Here is a 19,629-nt window from a genome sequence, read left to right as displayed (position 1 = left end):
GGGGGGGAGGTGGAATTTGCAGTGTGGGACTTTGGGTTTACATAAATAAGGACTACATTTGACGAACTTAGTGTTGAAAGTCCTTTCTCCTGCCCCGAGTCTAAATTGAGTACTTTACGAAAATATCGTCTGTAGCCTAATCTTTCCCAGAGTCGCCCTAAACTAGACACTACAAAGGATGGTCCACAGGGTCCGACTCTTTCTGCGGCAGGGTCTCCTCCCAGGCGTTTCGTCGGGCGCTCTACCCTCTCTTTCGGAAGTCTCTTGCCATCTATTGTGTGTGTGTGTGTGTGTGTGTGTGTGTGTGTGTGTGTGTGTGTGTGTGTGTGTGTGTTGTGGTGTGTGTGTGTGTGTGGTGTGTTTTGTTGTGGCTGTCCAGTCACCAAGATCAAACAGAGCTCCACAGGTTTCGAGTACTTCGGGAAAAAGACAGACAAAAAAATTGAAAAAGAAGGAGATAGCTGGACTGGAATAAACCTTTTTAGTCCTCGTCTATAACCGTGTTTCTCTCCGAAACCTTAATAGTATTTTAACGTAAACAATAAAAGGTGTCTCGAATACTGGACCGAAACATCCAAAACATAAAATTTAGAATGCAGTCTAGGAAGTAGATACTTTCTCAAGACATTTCCGGGCTTCGAATCGTATCTCTTTACGACTTACAAGTAGGAGGAGTTTGTGTCGTCTGGGCGATACATGAAAGTATTGTAAATTCTTATGTGTTGTTTACAGTTCGTGCACAACTTGTACAACACACTAGCCCTTCAGGAGTCGTCTACTCAGGTCTATTGAGTATAGGTTTGTATAACACACGAAATTTACATTACCACACAAAATCGAGTTTGTATAGTTTACTTCAGTACACGGGAGGAGAGAGACACACAAAGGAGTCCGACTTCCCTCTAGTTATTACCTCACTCATGCTGCGACGATACATGCTCGCCAGAGGTCGCGGCAGGTCGTCCGTCCAGGTTAGAGACCGCGCAGCACGACCTGTCGGACGTCCAGTCGTAGTGTCGTGAGTGTCTTTGTTGGTCTGTTTTGTCTTCGTAAGTATAGATCTACAAAACCCACCTAAGATGTTTAGAAACAGTAGACCCTCTACTTAATTTGTAGAGTTTGTTTGTTGACAAGTGTGGTATATACTATGATTCCAGAGTTCTTTATTGGTTTGTTAACACATTTGTCATGTTTTAATACTACTAAAAAATTGCCCACTCGTAAAACTAAGAAGAGAACAAAATTCGTACGATAAACCCGGTTCTGTTAATAATGTTTATAATACCATAGTCAGTGAATTTCCCCCCATCCATTAAGTGAAGTCTTTGTGAACCACAATATAGCTACTTACGAGAATTGTATGGGCTATCGTTACTTTATTATAATTTACGAAACTTGTTCTATTTTGTATGTTTTTACAAGTAGACACCTTCGGCATCGCGACATTTTCGGTGCTGGTTAGTAGACTCGGGCCGGGCCGTTTTATTTACCTACCGGATGGACGGAACAGTCGGAAGTAGACCACGTGTTTGAATAGAGCGACGGAGTAACCAGTACACCACGACAAGAACACACACCCGTCCTCCCCGAGACGACTCCTTCAGCTTCACTTCTCCGTCTAAAGGTCATGAAAGTTGTAGATCGTGTGACTCGACAGAGGAGATGATCTGGGATGGAAATTAAAAGTATCATGTAAAAGTTACATGTATATTTTTTTTGCAAATACTCAGGTTGTGTGGGTCGTACGTAGTTGGTTCTAGAGGAGTTTTTTCGGAGTTTGTTTCTGTCGCTTTTTAGGTTTGGTATTATTATTTTACCTCTCTGTTTTAGTGAAGGACCCTAGACACGATAACAGAGAGAGTTGGTTAGTCCTGACGAAGGAACCCCTGTCCGCGGGGAGGAAGGACCCCATCAAAATCCATAGAGCTGTAATCCTTATGTTTCATTTAAGGAGTTTGTTTCAAACCTTTAGCATAAAACCACGCTATTAAGGAGTGGAAATTATTATGGTTAACCATATATACCAAATATAAGCCAACCTTCGGACTAATCAGTGGAGAATGTTTGCTCGCATGTTTGACCATTCCTAGTACCGTAAGCAACCTTACTCGTTGTGTTGTTTGGCACACCCATCCCGCCCACACTACACGACAGCCACAACAGCCACACACAAACCAAAAAGGTAGGTCTCACAAACGTCGGTCGGTGGCAACCGAAACTTGTAGCTTGCAGCGAATAACAAACAAACCAAGGAAACTCGGGGCCCGATAGAAAGGTCGGAGACACTCTTTACCTCTAATCTGCGTTCAGAGAAGAAAACGATAGAATGGACTCCTCACTACACACCACAAAAGTCCGTTTCCTTCCTTCGCAAGTCACCGGACTTCTTGGTCCGGAGCCTCTTGACCTCGCTGACGATTTTAGTAGTCTACTGACTTGGCCTCTCTTTCGATTAGTGTTTTTTGCGTCTCTTCGACCTGGGTCTCCACAACCACAACACTATTATGTCTACAACAAGAAACACAAACAATATAGAAATTATTAATGAGAAAGAAAAAGTATAAGTGTCTATAATATTCCGAATATGATATGTATGTTTTATAGCACGTTTTTGTATGTTTTTAATTATCTATAAGTTGTCATAAAATACTTAGGACACCACCCACCACACACAACACACAACACACACACACACACCACACACACACACACACACACACACACACAACACACACACACACACACACCCACACCCACACACACACACACACACACACACACCACACACACACACACACGCCGCGTCGACCGTCAGGGGGTCGTCTTCGGGGTTTTCGCAGACCGCCCACTATGCGCCTACAAAGGCGTCGTACATCGCGAGTCCTCACTTTTCTGCCGACCTCGCGAGGTACCTCCGGCCACGTACCCACTACCTCCCCGGGGGACCTCTTGATCGCTCGTGTTCAAGTTCCCACTGCTGGTAGTTGATGATGTGGGTACTGACTTTGTGGACACACACACACACCTCACACAACACCACATCACACACACACCCATCCACACGTCTCACACACCACATCACCCCACATCACACCACATCACCACAATGCTGCACTGCAAATGACTCGTGCGAACGTCGAAATTGTGGAGAGACGTGTTTACGAAATTAACTGGGGACTGCAGCTATATTTCTCCCCCATGTGTTTCATAGCGTTGTTAATTTACACAACAACAACCGGTGATACGTACACAATGCTATCGGTAAATCGAATTTCACAAAAGTGAGGATACCCGTCGGAGTTTTTTCACAAGAGAATTCACCGTCAGTTCGAACCCTTTTACGTGCACTAAGGTGTCGACTACAATTGACAACACACGTCTAATAAAAAAGAGAATGAATTTCCACAAAGAAAGGTGCGTCTCCTATAGCACCCGGATGAGTCCCGCTGCCATGACTGTAGCTCGCCAGTCCGCCTATTTTTCAGCGGTTTTGTTTGTTCTCTCTGAGTTTCGGAGTTCCCTCGGTCTAAGTATAGTCAGACCGAAACAATGACACGTGGACAATAAGAGAGTGGATGTGTTTGTAAACCCATAACAACCGTAACTAAAGGAGAAAACGGGGTCAATCTGACCTGTTAGGTCGTCAACAACAACAACGCGGACTATATACTCTCGAAGGTGTTCAAAACTTAAAACAACATGAAATATACTTTGACTCGGGAGTTATGTGTAAAGTTTAGTCTCATCGACAAAGACGAAAAGGGAATATTGGCATTTCTGTCGGACTCTTTACACCCCAACAATACCGATTCAAACTACGGAGGACTAATATCCGGCAGCCTAAAAAGATAAACAACTTTTCGGCGAGATCTCATGTACGTACGTCGTCATAAACTTCCCGGGAGACCAATGAGTAGAATATCGGTTTGCAGAGGTGGACACTACGGATTTTGACCAAAGGATTTGGAACGAGCAGCGAGGGAGAGACCGTTGCTACGTGCCCCGAGTGGAGGTCACAAGACGTACTCGCCTCTCGAAGTGAGACCTGCCCTTGTCTGAGGCGGTAGTGCAGTCCTCAATCACTTCCTCCTCCCGGGTCTGCTCCGTGAACACCATCACGAGTCGGCTGCGTTTGGACCTCGCTTCGCCGTAGGCCCCGGCTTCAAGCCCGAGTTTCACGGACTGAGGGCTGGGGGTCCAGTTGCGGAAGCGGTAGAAGTAGCCCAGGGGAGCTCTAGTCCGGGCTTTCACTCCTCCCCCCTTCTCCTCTCCTCCAACCCATTATCTCCACTGTAATCCTTCTCCATTATACTTCTTAATCACTAGTTCTATACTATTACTAATGTCGTTATTCTTCTTTTCTCTCTCTCTCCCCCTTTTCTCCACTTATTTACCATTTTTTTTCCTTCTTCCCTCCTCCCCCTCTGTGCCCACCAGCAGCAAATCCATCTCCCACTCTTATTACCGCCGTCCGACCCGCTCAATGCATTTATTGTCCATTTTTTTTTTTTTTTTACTATCTATGCCCTTTTTGGTTCTCTTTGTTTACAGAAAACTATTTCTGTGTTATTGGACTTGATTGCTCATTTATACTTCCCGTAAGTGTAAATTTATTTATTTGCCGTCGCCGTTTTTTATGCTCCCGAGTTTTATTAGGGTGTCTTCCTTTCGTTAGTCGACTCCCCAATTTTTTCTTTAATGTCCGCTAGCCTATTTACTCGTCCTTCACCTTTTTTTGTTTTCCTTCCCTCCTTATTCTTCATTTTTACTTTTCTCCTGGATCTTCTGCCTGATTACGACACCAGAGTAAAGGCTTCGTCGTAGACATGAATGTATCGCAAGCTCACCCCCGTGGGTTTAAAGCCATTCCGTTTAGCTCTTAATACTGCCGACCCTCGACGCCCGAGTATTGCGTGTTGTACAGTGAAGAGTGTCTGTAACGAAAGACGGCGCATTTTATTCATGCCTTCTTAGGACTTTTCGTGTTTTGCTGGATTTTATCGTTCACATCGTACCCAAGTAAAAAATTATTTGCATGCCCGGTATGACCATTGATTTTTTTACCGCTGACAATTAAACTCTTTTCTTTAACTAACTCCGCAGTGACTAAACTTATACGCAGGTTTACTATAGCACCGATTTGGATCGATTCGATAGTTGCGGATTCGTCACCAGTGTCCCGTCGAACACGTCTTAAACCTATAGGCCATGTAGGCGAGATTTACCGTATATTTATACGTCGGTTCGAATAGTGGCACAGGCTTACTCCTGTGTCTCATCGTCATTCGACCCTATCAGATGTATTATTAGACCAGTATGACCTGGTACACAAGCCCTTCTCGACAAATGCATTTATCTATCAATATGAAGCAGATTTGACGAGAGTACAATCAGTGTGTTGTTGTGTGTGTGTGGTGTCGTTGTGTGGTGTGTGTCGTGTGGTGTGGTGTGTGTCGTCTGTTGTTGTCGTGTGTGTGTGTGTGTGTGTGTGTTGTGTGTGTGTGTCGTGTCGTGTGTGTGGGTGTGTGTGTGTCTGTGTGGTGTGTCGTGGTGTGTGGGGGTGTCGGTGTCGTGCCCGTGTCGGTGTGTGTGTGTGTGTGTGTCCCGTGTGTGTGTGCGTCGTCTTGTGGTGGTGTGTGTTGTGTGTGTCCGTGTGTGGGGTGTGCGTGTCTGGTGTGTGTGTGTCTGTGTCGGGTGTGCTGTGTCGTCCCGTCGTGTCATGTGTGTGTGTGTCGGTGTGTGTGTGTGATAAGAAAAAAACAGAAAACTTTGGGCTAAGACAACCCGGCGTCAGGCGAGGTACAAAAATTGGGGGGGGACAGGGTGCCGGGAGCGGTAAGAAAGGAAAAAAAGGGCAAGGGTAACGTCGGGAGGTCTGCTGGCGCGTGCACGCTATAGCTGTATCCTTCAGGCATGATCGATCATCGGAGACGTCATCAAAGAGGTGAGGTAGACCGTTCTCTGGGTCTCCTTATTAGATGTATGGTGGTGGGAATAGCTTTAAATTCCAGTTGGTTCTTGACTTGACTGAAGTTGGGATCCCTCCAGAAGTTAACAGGGATTTAATTTATTAGTGGAGTCCCCCAAGGCTCAGTTCTTGGTCCTCTATGTCAGTGCTTCTCAAACTTTTTTCAGTAACGTACCCCCTTTGAAACATTTTCTCAGCCAAGTACCCCCTTGACCGACCCCGGAAATGTTTGACAGAAAAAGCCTATATAAATAATTACAATATAGTGATGTTCCATCAGTGTTTGATTTATTAACTCCTTAATGCATGAATTACAACAAACTAAGGATATTTTCATCTTTATGCATGAAAGTTTTTCAATTGAATTAATATATGTTTAACAAACCAGTGAACAAAATGATATATTATTAAAAACTATAAATACAATACACAAATGTAACATGTTTATATGAGGGCCCCCTTAGTGTTTCTAGGAATATTTTATATAAAATTGTGTTTTCCATTTAACTTATTGTACTAAGATTATTTTTGAAATCATGCGTGGTATTTTTTTAATTAACCTTTTTATTTTTTTTAACCTCACGTACCCCCTGCAGTACCCCAACGTACCCCTAGGGGTCCACGTACCCCCATTTGAGAATCACTGCTCTATCCTGTTACACCATGTCCCACAGTGCAGGTTCATGTCATTAACTTGTTCATTTGTGCTGAAACAAACAAAGCTCCCATCTGATTTGAAAATGGATGCATCTCCCTTTAGTTTAAAACTCTAATGGAACTTGTCGTTGTGTGGGCGACAGCAGAGACAGCATTAGTTGTGTTTGTGTGTTCGCGTTATATGCTCTTAACTGGAGGCGGGATCATCCACGGCAGTCATTGGCGTCTAGTGCTAACCTCTCCAGAGAGCTGCAGGTCTCTAAGTGCTTTGCTTAGCTACCGCTGCTAGGCAATCAAGAGTCCCCCCTGTCGCACAGGACAGCCTGCTCCTCTGGGCTCATGGCATTATCACAGCACAAAGCTGTTAGGACACTCATATTCTCTGATAGACACATGCTTGTCCTCAAGACCCACACACACACACACTCAAGAGAGGGATTTTATAATGCCTGCAGGTGTTATCAGGCACAGGCATTGGGTACATTGGAAACAATGATGCTAATGTCTTATAATGGGGAGAAGATTTTCCAGACTTTTCCTTCAGACTTTCAGGTAGCAGAAAACTGCAACTTGTTTGTGTTGTTATGCCTATGAAACAGGTACATTTTTACAAGATGGTCTTTAATTGAATTTAAGGGCTTAAAGGGATATTTTATGAAATGTTAAAAGTAAAACCTCAGATTGAAGCCACACAAAAATAAGTCTCACAAATACATTCATCTGTAACTACTGTGCATTAATATGTGCAAATTGTATAGATGTGGGGTGATGAAGCGCTAGTACGTGGTTGGGAGTGAAACTTTGTCACTGTGATCTAATCATCATCTACTTCAAATTAGGTTGAAACTCTCCTCCCGGGTTTATCAACACAATTACATAGCCCCTTTCAAACAAGGGTTAGATGGCAATTACCACATAGGAAATGAGAATGGGTTTTTAGAGTGCACCTTGCTTCCTATAATGAAAAGGCATAACAGCTGATTGTGCATGATTTCCTGACAATTAGAAAGTGGGCTTATTTTAACGTCTTTATTCTGGCATTTTGGCTTAAAGGATCCATCTGTTGATCCTGACCTTTGTCTGGCAGTCTCGCCAAACATTAAAGCTGGTGAAATGATTTATAATCCTTGCACATCAGTATCAGTATTAATGTAGATTGTCTACAACAAGTAAAACATCAAAGGCTATTGTCTAGCATTGTGATTTTTTCCACTTCCTTTTGAACATACTCATCTGTACTCGAATCAAGTTTCGGTAAGGAAATACAACAAAAGCCAAAGCAAGTGCACGCATTGAATGAAGAAAATCTATTTCACACAATGAAATGTCGACAATGTCGACATACCACACTTCTCTAGTAAAGTATAGCTCCATCAAAGGATGTCACGAGAAAATACCAAAAATGCAGAAAATGTACTGTTAAAAAGATACATGTTGTTTGTAACAAAAAAGCCACCTTTGCTCTTGATTCCCCTATTAAACTTCCTCTAATCACATCATATTTCCCTGTCAACCAAAGGCTGTAGGAAAACCAAATATCTGTGACATTTTGCTATTAAGTAGAATCAAAGACTAGGTCATTCTATACCAAAACGTCTTCATGCTAAGTGTATGTTTCCTATCGCAGTTATCTGGTGAGCATGACTGATTAAGCTGCTGAGCAATTGGATTCGGACAATTGAGTGTGAGAGCGAGAGAAGAGATCCATCTTTGTGACGGCTCATGCCTAACCTTGGCACTAGATAAATGGGCTCAGATGTAGCGTGTGTGTATGTGTTCTCTATATCAGTGGTTCTCAACTCCCCGTTTCGAGTGGGTCGCGGACCCGTTTCGAGTGGGTCGCGGATGTGTGAGTGAAGAAAAATAAAATCCGAAAAAATAAAATTTGAGAATTAAGTCAAACTTTTATTTTGACTCTGCACCATGCTCTGATGCCGTTGTTTTATGCTTTATGAACGTGGACAACAGAGAAACATATTCTTCATGACCAAAGTTGGAATTGAAATAAAAAAGGAAAGTGAAATTTATGCTCGTCATCCGGTCTACATTAATACAAATGATCCCAATACGTATGATTGTATGAACTATGAAAATATCTTAAAATCAATAAAAATGTATTTATTATAAACGTTAGACCTTAACACATATCACTGTGTACATCACCATTCAAACATCTTTTAAAAGTTGAACAAATCCCACACAGCTCAGTAAGACTATGAAATGTTGACTTTATTTGATAATTTCAGTAAAAACTAACGTTCATATTTCTCTTTTTGATTATAATACTGATGAACGTTCAAAACAAAACACTTTGGCAAGTTTCCGTTTTAAAAATCTTAATAAGCACCGTAACTTTCATGATATAATTTCTCCGTCAAAATCGGTTGTTTCCGTGAACAGCCGAATGTTGTGTGACGGCAAATGCTGCGGCTGCAAGGCATTGTGGGGCAGCATTTTTTCCCTCTCCTTTCTTAAAGGGAGGTCCAGTGGTTCCTAAGCTAAAGGAGGTTATAAAGGAAGTTTGAAACCTCCTTTCCTATCATCTAGAGCAGTGGTTCCCAACCTGGGGGGCGCACCCCCCCTTGGGGGATGATTTGAGGCCAAATATCATATTTAGACTTTTTTTTTCTTTTTTAAAAATGTTTTACATATAATTGTAATGCAATACATGATTGTTGCTAAAAGCCTTGTCTCTACATTACAATAAAATGTAAAAAATAATTGATTAATTATTTTTTTATAAAAATTCAAGTTAGTAGCTATTAAAGGCATAAAAAGACAGACATTTATAATTTTTTCTTTAATAGAAAAGTTTCTTCTGCACGTAAAGTGTCCAAACCAGGCTTGTCTGGATAAGCGCATATTTAAAACAGTCATTGTCCATGCCGGTTTCAGTTGGATTATTTGTCACAGTTGCTCCGATCAGATCGATCTCCTCCATTTTGTAGATTATTTACGACTTTTGGCCTGGTGAGCCGATTTGTTTGGTAGCAAAAAGTCTGTGCATTTCGGAAAGTTTTTAGGGGTCACCCCCAGTGACTACATAAATTACAGCATTCTTGTTTTGGACACTTAATGAAGATTTAATACACAGTTGTTTTCTGGAAATTAAGCCGATAAAAGGTTTTAGGGGGATTACCGTTTTTTTACGGTACGAAAGAACTCCTTCCTTGGCCTGCGACGGATTTTTACGTTGAATGAGGCCCAAAATGCTGCCGCAGTGACCGCCAAAAGAGATTCCTTGACCAGAGGTCAAATCTCTAGTCTCATGTAGTACATTGGTGGGTTCCTTATAGAAAGGAGACAACACTTAACCCTTCAAACCAAAACAGTTCAACGGTACCCAAAAACATTTCACGGATGTTAGTACAGCAATTATAGCACTGGTTATCTGGTGACTATTAACTACTATAGTGAGCGTAATATGTATGTTGACTTGTTTGTATAGTTTTGCGTTTGTGAAAACAAAACGAGGGTAAGAAAGTTACTCTACTTATGGTTTCTAGATTTGGTAAAGAGGTGTTTTATTGGTAAAGAGAGTTATAACAAGTGTTTAGGACTTTTTTCTCTAGACACTATAACTAGTGAAGAGGAAAGCGGCTCTATTAGGTGGGTGGAGTGTCCCACACCCCGTCAGTTCTACGGGACATAATCTGTCGTACTAATAACGTGTCCACACGGAATACGACTGGTGTTTTTCCCGGTGAGACTTTGCACGTCGAAAGAACGAAATAACCCCCGGACCCCCCAGCTTTTGGTCAGGTGTCATAGACCGACACCTCCCAATCCCAATGCCCAATACCCATTACAACGACTTTAGCTCACCGGAAACCAATGGCAGCAGGTATTGGTATGCGGCACGGGTATGGTATTGGGTGGTGTGGTACCCCGTGTGAGCTAGGTTGTTGTAATGGATGGGGATTGGGATTGGGATTAGGGGATTTGGGGAGTGTGTCTAAATGACTGACCAAAAGCCTGGGGGGGTCTCGGGGGGTATTTTCGGTTTTTTACGTCGAAAGTCTCACCGGAAATAACACCGGTTCGGATTCCAAATGGGACACGTTATTAGACGACAGATTTAGTATCCCCAACGTAACCGTGACCGGAGTGTTAAGTTAAAGCTATCCTAGTGGCTTTCCTTGCTAAGGCTAAGCTAAGATGCTTACGTAACGCTGACGGCTACGCTACGTATGTTAAGATGACGTGTGTGGTTCCCGAAAACAAGCACTCAGTAACCTCCGGTTTATGTTGTACAGTCTATCCTATCTAAAAATAACGCCGACGCATTACACACATAATTAGGTGAAGAGGAACGTTTAGAAGGTGTATTACAGGGAATTTATTGTTAATTTATTCATCTAGTTTTTACCATGTCCCATACCTATTCGGTAAGAGTTTGACTTTTTTCTTGTTTTGTATTTAGTGACGTCAACTTATTCTTGACAAGGAGAAGAAGAGAAATCTTGGTAAAACTTTAACTTATCTCGTAATGTCCGGTTATAACAGGGTGTCAATAAAAATTTGTTGACTTTTATCTGGAGATGTTGTCCGAGTTAGGGACTTGAGGGAGGGACACGTGTTTGTCATTAGTCAGGTGTGATAACACATTGTGTTGGTTGGTGGGTCCGTGGGGTCGTTTTATTTTATGAGTGACTTGTGTGTTCATTGGTGAATATGACACTTTAAAAAAGTCATATTCTCGGTTCACGTTAAGAAACGCTTGTTGTTGTCGAATCGTCGAATTCTGTTCTACTGTTTGTTATATATGGACTCACTCTTAGGAGGACCGTTAGTTGTGTAGTCGACGTAGTGTTTCTATAGTCTGACTCTTAGTTATAACATTCATGGTTTTTATTTCACACATCCGGGAATGCCGAATGATGGTTAAACACGTTGTTGAAGAGGGCAGACTCAAGTTGGTAGTGTTAGTATTTGTTAGGCAAAGTGCTCACCTCCTGTGATATCAAACCTGGATTCGGATGTCAGTATTGAGAGATGACCAAGTGCCGGTAAAACCTTAAAAGTTTCCAGAGAGAACACGGTTTTTTGGTTCGACTTGTTTGTGACGCCAGGCCAAACTGGGCAAGAAAAACGTCCCTATTATGCGCCGGCGTGGTATGCAGAAGAGAGACTGTGTGAACAGACCCTAGGTGTTCATTGAGAAACGGCGTGGATACTTCTCCTCGTCTTTACACGGGGAATTACCGCGTACGGGTGGTCAAGGGTTCCCTAGGAGTCTCCTCTCAGTCGACCCTCCTAATGTCATGTTAAGTTTTAACGAGCAAGTCGTGAACCGTGAGCCGCCAGAATGAGACAGGACGGTCCAAGTGAACGTACCAGGGGTAACGGGGGTCGAGGTCGTTTGGTGTTCGTCCGGCTTACTGCTCCGAAGTAAAGAAAACCCCGTCTCCCGGGACGATTCAGTCCTGTGTACATAGGTGCTGTCGTTTGAGAAGTAACCAGGACTTGGAGGACAGACGGCCGGCACCAAGGAAGGCAGACCGCGAGAGTAGAAGACTAGTGTTTATTTTGTAAGAGGAAGAGTTATGACAAAGGTTGTTTTTTTTATTCTCGTATTTTGTCGTCAATTCTTCGTGAAAGGGAGTCGGTTAGACGTCGAGTGTATTCTGTTCTATTGATTAAAACAAGGAGTCAGAAATTGTAAAATTGACCTGATAACGTCGCGACGAATAAGTTGGTAGATGTAACTCAATAATGTTAAACTTAACTTGTCTATTTAAGGTATTCAAAATGTTTCATCTTTAAGTTAATGGAGAGTCCCTACGTCGAGACTTCAGGTGAGAGACGCAGTCTGTTAGGATAAGAGAAGGAGAAGACAGTACCTTGCCATTGGGGGACAATTTTCGCTCCTAGGTCCCGTCTCCTACATAAACTTCCCTAGAAGAAGGAGACGGGGTGAGCACATGGAGAATTCCTCTTAGGGACAAAAACACGTACCGTAAGGAAGTGTAGGGGCCCTAGTACCAACAGAGGTTATCACAAGACTTGGTACAAGACCTCCCTCAAACGCCGTAATTATGGACCACGTTACTCCCAGACTAGACATCCTGACGAGAGGGAGTACTGTATTTTTGTCCCGTAGGAAAGTGACCAAAATTACAGGAAGTGACGGAAAGGGGGAGGGTACAAATCGGTCTAGACGAGACGCTTCTCACCTGCTACAGGTTGAAAGGTTGAGATGTAAATCGCCGTCCGCTGTCGTCACACCGTTACCGTGACGTCGGAACGTCAACGTTTTTGGAGAGGGTAGTATAGCACTCGTGATAGGTGGACACCGCTGTTAGGTCATAGTCAAAGTCACCTGAACAGTCAATTCTGTTGGAGGACCAAAAGAGTTTCGTCCACGACCGGGAAAACCACGACGCACCTTATACGACTCTTACGCAGCCTGAGACGGTCTTCGGGGACGCTCTTCCTGGCAGCCCCATCGAATTCGCGGGCGACGCGTCGCTCCAAGTTGCATACGCGCTCCCTCCCTCGTAAATATCGTTACTCCTCTGAACCGCGGTCTACAGTCGTCGTTGATAGTATACACGGCCCCCGCCAAACAAGGCAGTTGGAGGTTGGTCGTGTTGTGACCCAAATTAGACAGATCGACGGTAAGGGAGTTGTTGTAGGTTTCTTCATCGGAGCGTTATACTCGTGGGTCACGACCGAGAGTATTTTGCACGAGAGCAGGACGGTCGGTGTACACCCTACGTTGAGACGGTTAGTGACGATTATATTACACGGCAATACCAAATGTTACCTGAGGAACGCTGGACTTCAGGGTTCGGCAGTGAACAATTACCGATGTGCGCCCGACAAATGGTGACCTAAGGTAATGGTAAACGGAAACAAAGAAACAGATATTAACGGCCTTCGGCGTCTTAGGCACTTTCGTCGAGAAAGGGCCATTTCGAATATGGCCCCGAAGTTCAAAATATTCGGTTAACCGCTTTGGGGTGTAAGATGGTGTCTTATCCAGGCATCTAGAAGCATACTTTGTACGGGTGGCTCGCGACACTAGGAGGAAACGAGAGATCTCAACCACACCGATTGCAACTTGGATGATCGGCTGGCAAGGTTTAAGGGAACCTCCTCCATAGTTGAAAAAAACACGCACGACACCTTTGGTTGAGTCCCCCTACGGGTCGCTAGTTGTTACTTAAACCACCCCTTCAACCCTTCAACCAATAACGTTTGCACCGAACTAAAATTGCCACCGTCCAAAATGGTGTGCGGATTCGGAAACAGATCAAAGAGGTATAATGAAGGGGCATCCTTAGTTTTACACGGGTCTAAGTCGAAAGGGCGAAAGACCCCACGCCCAAAAAATTACCAGGCAGATAGCACCAGTAGAGGGAGGCGGAGTTCTGTAGGAACAATTACACAATACTACCGGCGGCCTTCATTAACTTTGGAGGCGCCCCGGTTAACAGAACAGTGATACAAAAACCTCAAATTGTGTCAAAATTTTGGACCTCCAACATCAAATTTTGAGGTTTATCGCTGTCTCGTTAACGGGGTGTGAAAGGTGCCTCCGGTCTTTTGTATTAGCAATACCGGTGAAACGGCGGTAGCTCGACTTAGCACGTACGGGACGTAACGCTACGTAGGCGGCTTAGCTAATAACAACTGTGGTGTGATTAGTCGTAGAACTATACGGTTTGGGACACTCCAACCCCTACCTAAGAGCGGTTTCCTCTTCGCCGAGTGATAGGTGTCTAAAAAAGTCAAAACCCACTTTGTTATAACCTCTCTTCCACATAAACACATACATCTTTTACAAAATATAGAAAACTCAAGTAGAGTACCTTTTTATACCCTCGTTTTGTTTTCACAACGCAAATATTAAAAACAAGTCCATGTATGTATGTATGTATGTATGTAATGTATGTATTATGTATGTATTTATGTATGTAATTATCCGTCACCAAGAGGTTGCGGCCAGTCCGGGCCTGGGTGAAAAAAATGACCAGGTTATTTAGCACTGGGTGGTGTAAAACTTGGGAAGCTTTAGATAAGTTGGTTTTTTAGCACGACATATATCAATACGCGAAAAGGTCTATGTTATTTAATTTCCACCTGCACGTTGAGTAAAATAGGGAATATAGGGAAGTGGTTGTTGGTTTCATACGGGAAAATTTTTCCCAAACTACTCTACTATCTTAGTTTTCGACTTGACATATTTGTATTTTTCCGTGTGTACGTTAGGTCCTCTAAAAATCTTATGATTGTTTATATTTGATGCGTAAGACATGTTGAGACCTCTTCTTTTATTTTATTTAGATGAATGATGGGCTTTAATAATCTATGGTATAAAACTACGGTAACAAAACCACAAAGGTGAACACAAGGACATGGTGACTTTGACGGGACGAGGGTGTGTCTCTCTTCTCGGGTCTTCTCTCTCTCCAGACACACTGGAATGAAAATTTAACCACCCATTCCCATTCTTCGGGGGTAACAAGACACTGACGAGTTAGTAGGTGGCCCCCAGGTTATCAAGTGGTGTTTCCAAATTAAGGAGGCACCCCTGAAGGCCGTTGTTAGAACTCCAAGACTTAACCGGTTTGCTTGAACTTTTTCTAGGTCGTTTTCTACAAAAATAACTCTTTCTACTAGTGATGTTTTATCTTCAAAGTTTTTGGGCAATACCCAACGTCAGCATATCAGGGTAAATTCGAATCCTTGGAAGGGGATTGCCTCACTTACTGGCCGGCTCATGGAGTCACCGTCGTCACCTTATTCAACGGCAAGCTTAGGATCCTATCTCCCAGGTTGGGAAAAAACCCTAAGCGGGTTCCTCGGGGGGGGTTTTACTGAGGACAACCCTTCAACCGGTGTGTGTGTCGTGTTGTTCCCCCCCTGCCCTTTACGTTGTCGTCATTCCACCTTTCAAATTTTCAGAGGGTTTTTAAGGGATGTTGAATGACAGCTTTGACCTACTTACCAGCTTTCATGTAATCAAATTATCCCCTACTTTTCGGTATTAATTCCTCGGTGATAACCTCAACTGAAACTACCAATAACCGAGTCCTTACTTAAACCTAACGGGCGGACTCTTTTTTTTTATTTCCTACGGCGTTCACCTTTGAAGGTGTTTCCCTAATCTTTGACAAATTTTGTGTCGAGTTTCATTCGCCTAAACGGGCTACACAATTACACCNAGAAAAAGCCTATATAAATAATTACAATATAGTGATGTTCCATCAGTGTTTGATTTATTAACTCCTTAATGCATGAATTACAACAAACTAAGGATATTTTCATCAAAATATCCTTAGTTTGTTGTAATTCATGCATTAAGGAGTTAATAAATCAAACACTGATGGAACATCACTATATTGTAATTATTTATATAGGCTTTTTCTGTCAAAAATGTCCGGGGTCGGTCAGGGGGTACTTGGCTGAGAAAATGTTTCAAAGGGGGTACATTACTGAAAAAAGTTTGAGAAGCACTGATTTAGATGAAGATATGAACAAAAATCGAACCACCTTTTTCTTCCTTCAGGCCGTTTTTTTAATTGGCCCTGCGTTAAATGAAGCTGAATGAGGTATTACACACGTTGTCACTGTACGAAAACCCTCTTCATCGCCATGTTTTGCTCCTTGTTTCAGGATGACGTTGAGTTTAAAAAGGCTCGTGGAGCAGAGCTGGAGTACGAGTCACTGAAGGTAAGCTACCAGAGGAGAAGAGAGTGGAGACATTAGCACCTTTTCTCTCACCGACCGAAAGCCAGACACTTACTTATTAGAGTAATTCCTGCCTTAGCTTCAGAAAGCCTCATTTGGCACTTGTTACTGTGACCCACCGACACTGAGTCTTTTCACTCCTCAGCGCCAGGAGCTGGATTCGGAGAACAAGAAGCTGAAACATGACCTGGTGGAGATTAGGCAAAGCCTGCTGGGTAAAGCTGGTCCAGGCGCCGGGGCCCCAGGCTCCCCAGCCTACAAGGTGGTGTTGGAGCAGCTGAACTCCTCCTGTGAGGAGCTGGAGGTCCGTAAGGAGGAGGTGTTAATCCTGCGCTCACAGCTGGTCAGCCAGAAGGAGGCCATGCACCACAAGGTAGAGCAACGTGTGACTGTGACTGTTTTCAGGATGCAAATACAGGAAGTACATCCATATCACGACTGAAGTGAAAAAAGACCCAAGGATACTGAAAAGCCGAGTGTGTAGCCACTTTAGGTTAAACATATGGCATCTTTACGTGGTGCTGTGTCTTTCACCAAATGAAGCTAAATGAAGGAGGATGGCACCCTGCTTGCTCGCATCCACCACCTCACATGTGCATGTTGTGTTTTCCCCCATGTCTGCTTCTGTTTGTTAGCACAAGATAAATAAAAAAAAAGAGATCACTACAATTACATTTGGCGAGTGATCCTAATCTCAGATTTTTGAAGTAATGAGTTATAAATAAATACTTTTCTCATGTTGATGTATTCAAAAAAAGCATGAAATCTGAGACTTCCTTTCTAGCTTTAAAGCAAAAAATGGCGAACGATTAATAGAGTATAACTTATTTGACATTTGAACAAAATGTAGTAGAGGGTCAAACTAAAAATGAAATCACGTCGATGTTCTCACTGGAAGTAGTTTTCTGTTTCACTGCACCGTCTTTTTGTCTAACTCCTGTCTCAACCTTCTCTCCTCCATCCACGCTCCCCCACAGGATGAGAAGGTACAGTTACAAAAACTGCCTCCTGCATGACTGTTTAGCTCTGTGTCACTGTGTCACTGTGTTTCTTGCATGTAAACCTCATTTGTTTAAAGATCTGATCCAACTTTTAATTTGATATGTTAGTTAGTCTGTTTTCTCTGTGCAGCTCTAACACCACTGCTAGGAAAGATTCTAAGTAATTCAAAATATACACTTAAATACTTTAAACAACTGTTCTCCTGGTGGTTGTTCAATAGTAGGGATTCCCTTTTTTCACTTGCTGCTGCTCAAAAGTATCTCAACAGCGCTAATGAAGTCAGTGTGGCATAATGTGGCAGCTGAATAATTAATAAAAGGATTATGAAGTCTTATTTTTTTATGTCAACAGATTGCTGTAATATAAACACACAAAGGCAAAAGCCAAAATGTACGCCAGGCTTTCACAAAAAGTGCTTTTTAATATTACGTTTTTAGTGTTTCTCAATGAGTTCTCATAAAACAAGTTTAAGATTTAAAAAAATATGTCGTGTGTTTCATAATTACATGGTTTTCTTATAATCTGTTAATTATATTTTTTAAGAAACTTGGCAATTTTCAAAAATGTATGCTACACATTTCTTTAAAACTGTGATTGTTCAAAAAATGCTTGACACACATTAGACTTTGTGTAGGATTACCTGTCCATCATACGCCATATAGGTTCTAATATAAAAAAAAATATGTCTTGGGAATTTGTGAATTCCACATTTCATCTCAGAAGACAAGAATCACATTTTGTACATGAATCCGTTTGATTCCCACCTCGTACAGCTACACAGATATAGATATTCGTGTCTTTGATGCTAACAAATGATCCTTGTCTTTACATCAAACTGTCACACAGCGATCACATGAACCCCACTCAGACATTAGGATCATGAGTGACCTTAAACCCCTCCTCATGTCTGTTGAAAGCTAGTAGAAGTCGCCCCGCGGTGAAGCTCCCTGCTGTCACTGAGGCGTCACTTGATTACTTGTCAGTGTTTCATCTGGAGGATGATGATTGTCAGAGTAAAAGGACAGTGGTAGCCGGCAGCCGTAGTGAAGCTGGCAGGGAGTCAGCAGCACACATGCTGACAGCCCTCAGCACTGTGAACTAACCATGACTCCATTATCTTTATTCATACACCTATCTGAATGACACGGGTTCATTATGCACCTTTGCCAGAGGTTGTTTGAGCCTGGTTACTGTTTTAAATGTGGTGTTACCTTTTCTAATGTATCCCCTTTGTTTATCTTTGTGTAGGAAACCATGACCGAGCCCTCAGTCTATGCGGAGGATGTTTCCAAGCTGAAGGACTCTGACGAAATCAAGCAAGCCTACGTAGGGCTTAAAGACACCAACAGGTACTTTGTTACAGACAGTACTCCTCCTAATCTCCAGATCCATACATTCATAATTAGGTGTATTTCCATCCATATCTTTTTCCAGTTTGAGCATAAAAAAAACGAAGTGGAAACGCAGAAAAAAATATTTTTCACAGACACAACATAAATAGGACGTACATGGAGATTCTTACATAACGACACCTGTTGTACATCAGGGTTAATCATTCATGCCCTCTTTGGACACCAGAAGGACATACAATGACTTGATGCTATCGATTTTCATATTGTGCAAACATTATCAACATATGACAGACATTATCACTCCCTCCCATCAACAAAAGGAGCGCACAATACCTCAACCATTATGATACTAAGAACCAGTGCTTTGGCAAAAAGGTTTTTTTTTTAATGGGTTTTTTCGGCCGGAAGAAGTTGGTGTATTGCTAAAAGCAAACTATGACAAAGTGTCTCGTAAGCGAATAAATATTGACATACACGAAGCATTCGACTGAAACCTCGATGTAGCTTCTGCTCTGCTGAAGAGACGGATCATCACGATAGATTAGCGCAACGCTCCACATAACATTTGATGTAACCTTCATCACATGAATACATAAAACAAACAGAAAGGTCATTTTTAAATCAGGTATTCTACATACTTTTTCTACTGCCGCTTTTTTAATTTCGTCATCAGCCCCTTCTACTGCAATGGTAAAAAAAAAAGTCTTCCCAATGGAAAATTGGCGCCATCTACTGCTTATCTTAAGAAGCCAAGGGGTAGTGGATCGCGAAACAAGAATTTATTCACATACATTTAGAAATGTTCTTGACCTTTTGTGAACATTTGCAACCCATTGTAATGCCTATAGTTGCACAAAAGCATGGCAGGTGGAGGTGACATGTTTGTATAGTGACACTAGTACGATGAAAGATATTAAATGGCAAACAAAATGTAATTTATTTAATGGAAGT

The 19,629-nt window shown here is 42.5% G+C and overlaps 1 protein-coding gene across 1 annotated transcript in view; it reads left to right on the top strand.

The window, feature by feature from the left end:
- LOC104946315 (unconventional myosin-Va-like) overlaps window positions 1-19,629 on the top strand; it is a 66,217-nt gene that overhangs the window by 32,450 nt on the left and 14,138 nt on the right. The window contains exons 14-17 of the mRNA XM_010772103.1: window positions 16,250-16,306; window positions 16,470-16,697; window positions 17,302-17,310; window positions 18,575-18,675. Of these exons, the coding sequence (XP_010770405.1) occupies window positions 16,250-16,306; window positions 16,470-16,697; window positions 17,302-17,310; window positions 18,575-18,675 (395 nt within the window). The remainder of the gene's footprint in view (window positions 1-16,249; window positions 16,307-16,469; window positions 16,698-17,301; window positions 17,311-18,574; window positions 18,676-19,629) is intronic.

The sequence above is a fragment of the Notothenia coriiceps genome, unplaced genomic scaffold (assembly GCF_000735185.1).
Source record: "Notothenia coriiceps isolate Sejong01 unplaced genomic scaffold, NC01 NC01_scaffold00010967, whole genome shotgun sequence".
Taxonomy (NCBI): domain Eukaryota; kingdom Metazoa; phylum Chordata; class Actinopteri; order Perciformes; family Nototheniidae; genus Notothenia; species Notothenia coriiceps.
The sequence above is the reverse complement of the archived record's forward strand: the minus strand, read 5'-3'. Positions and strand labels throughout refer to the sequence as shown.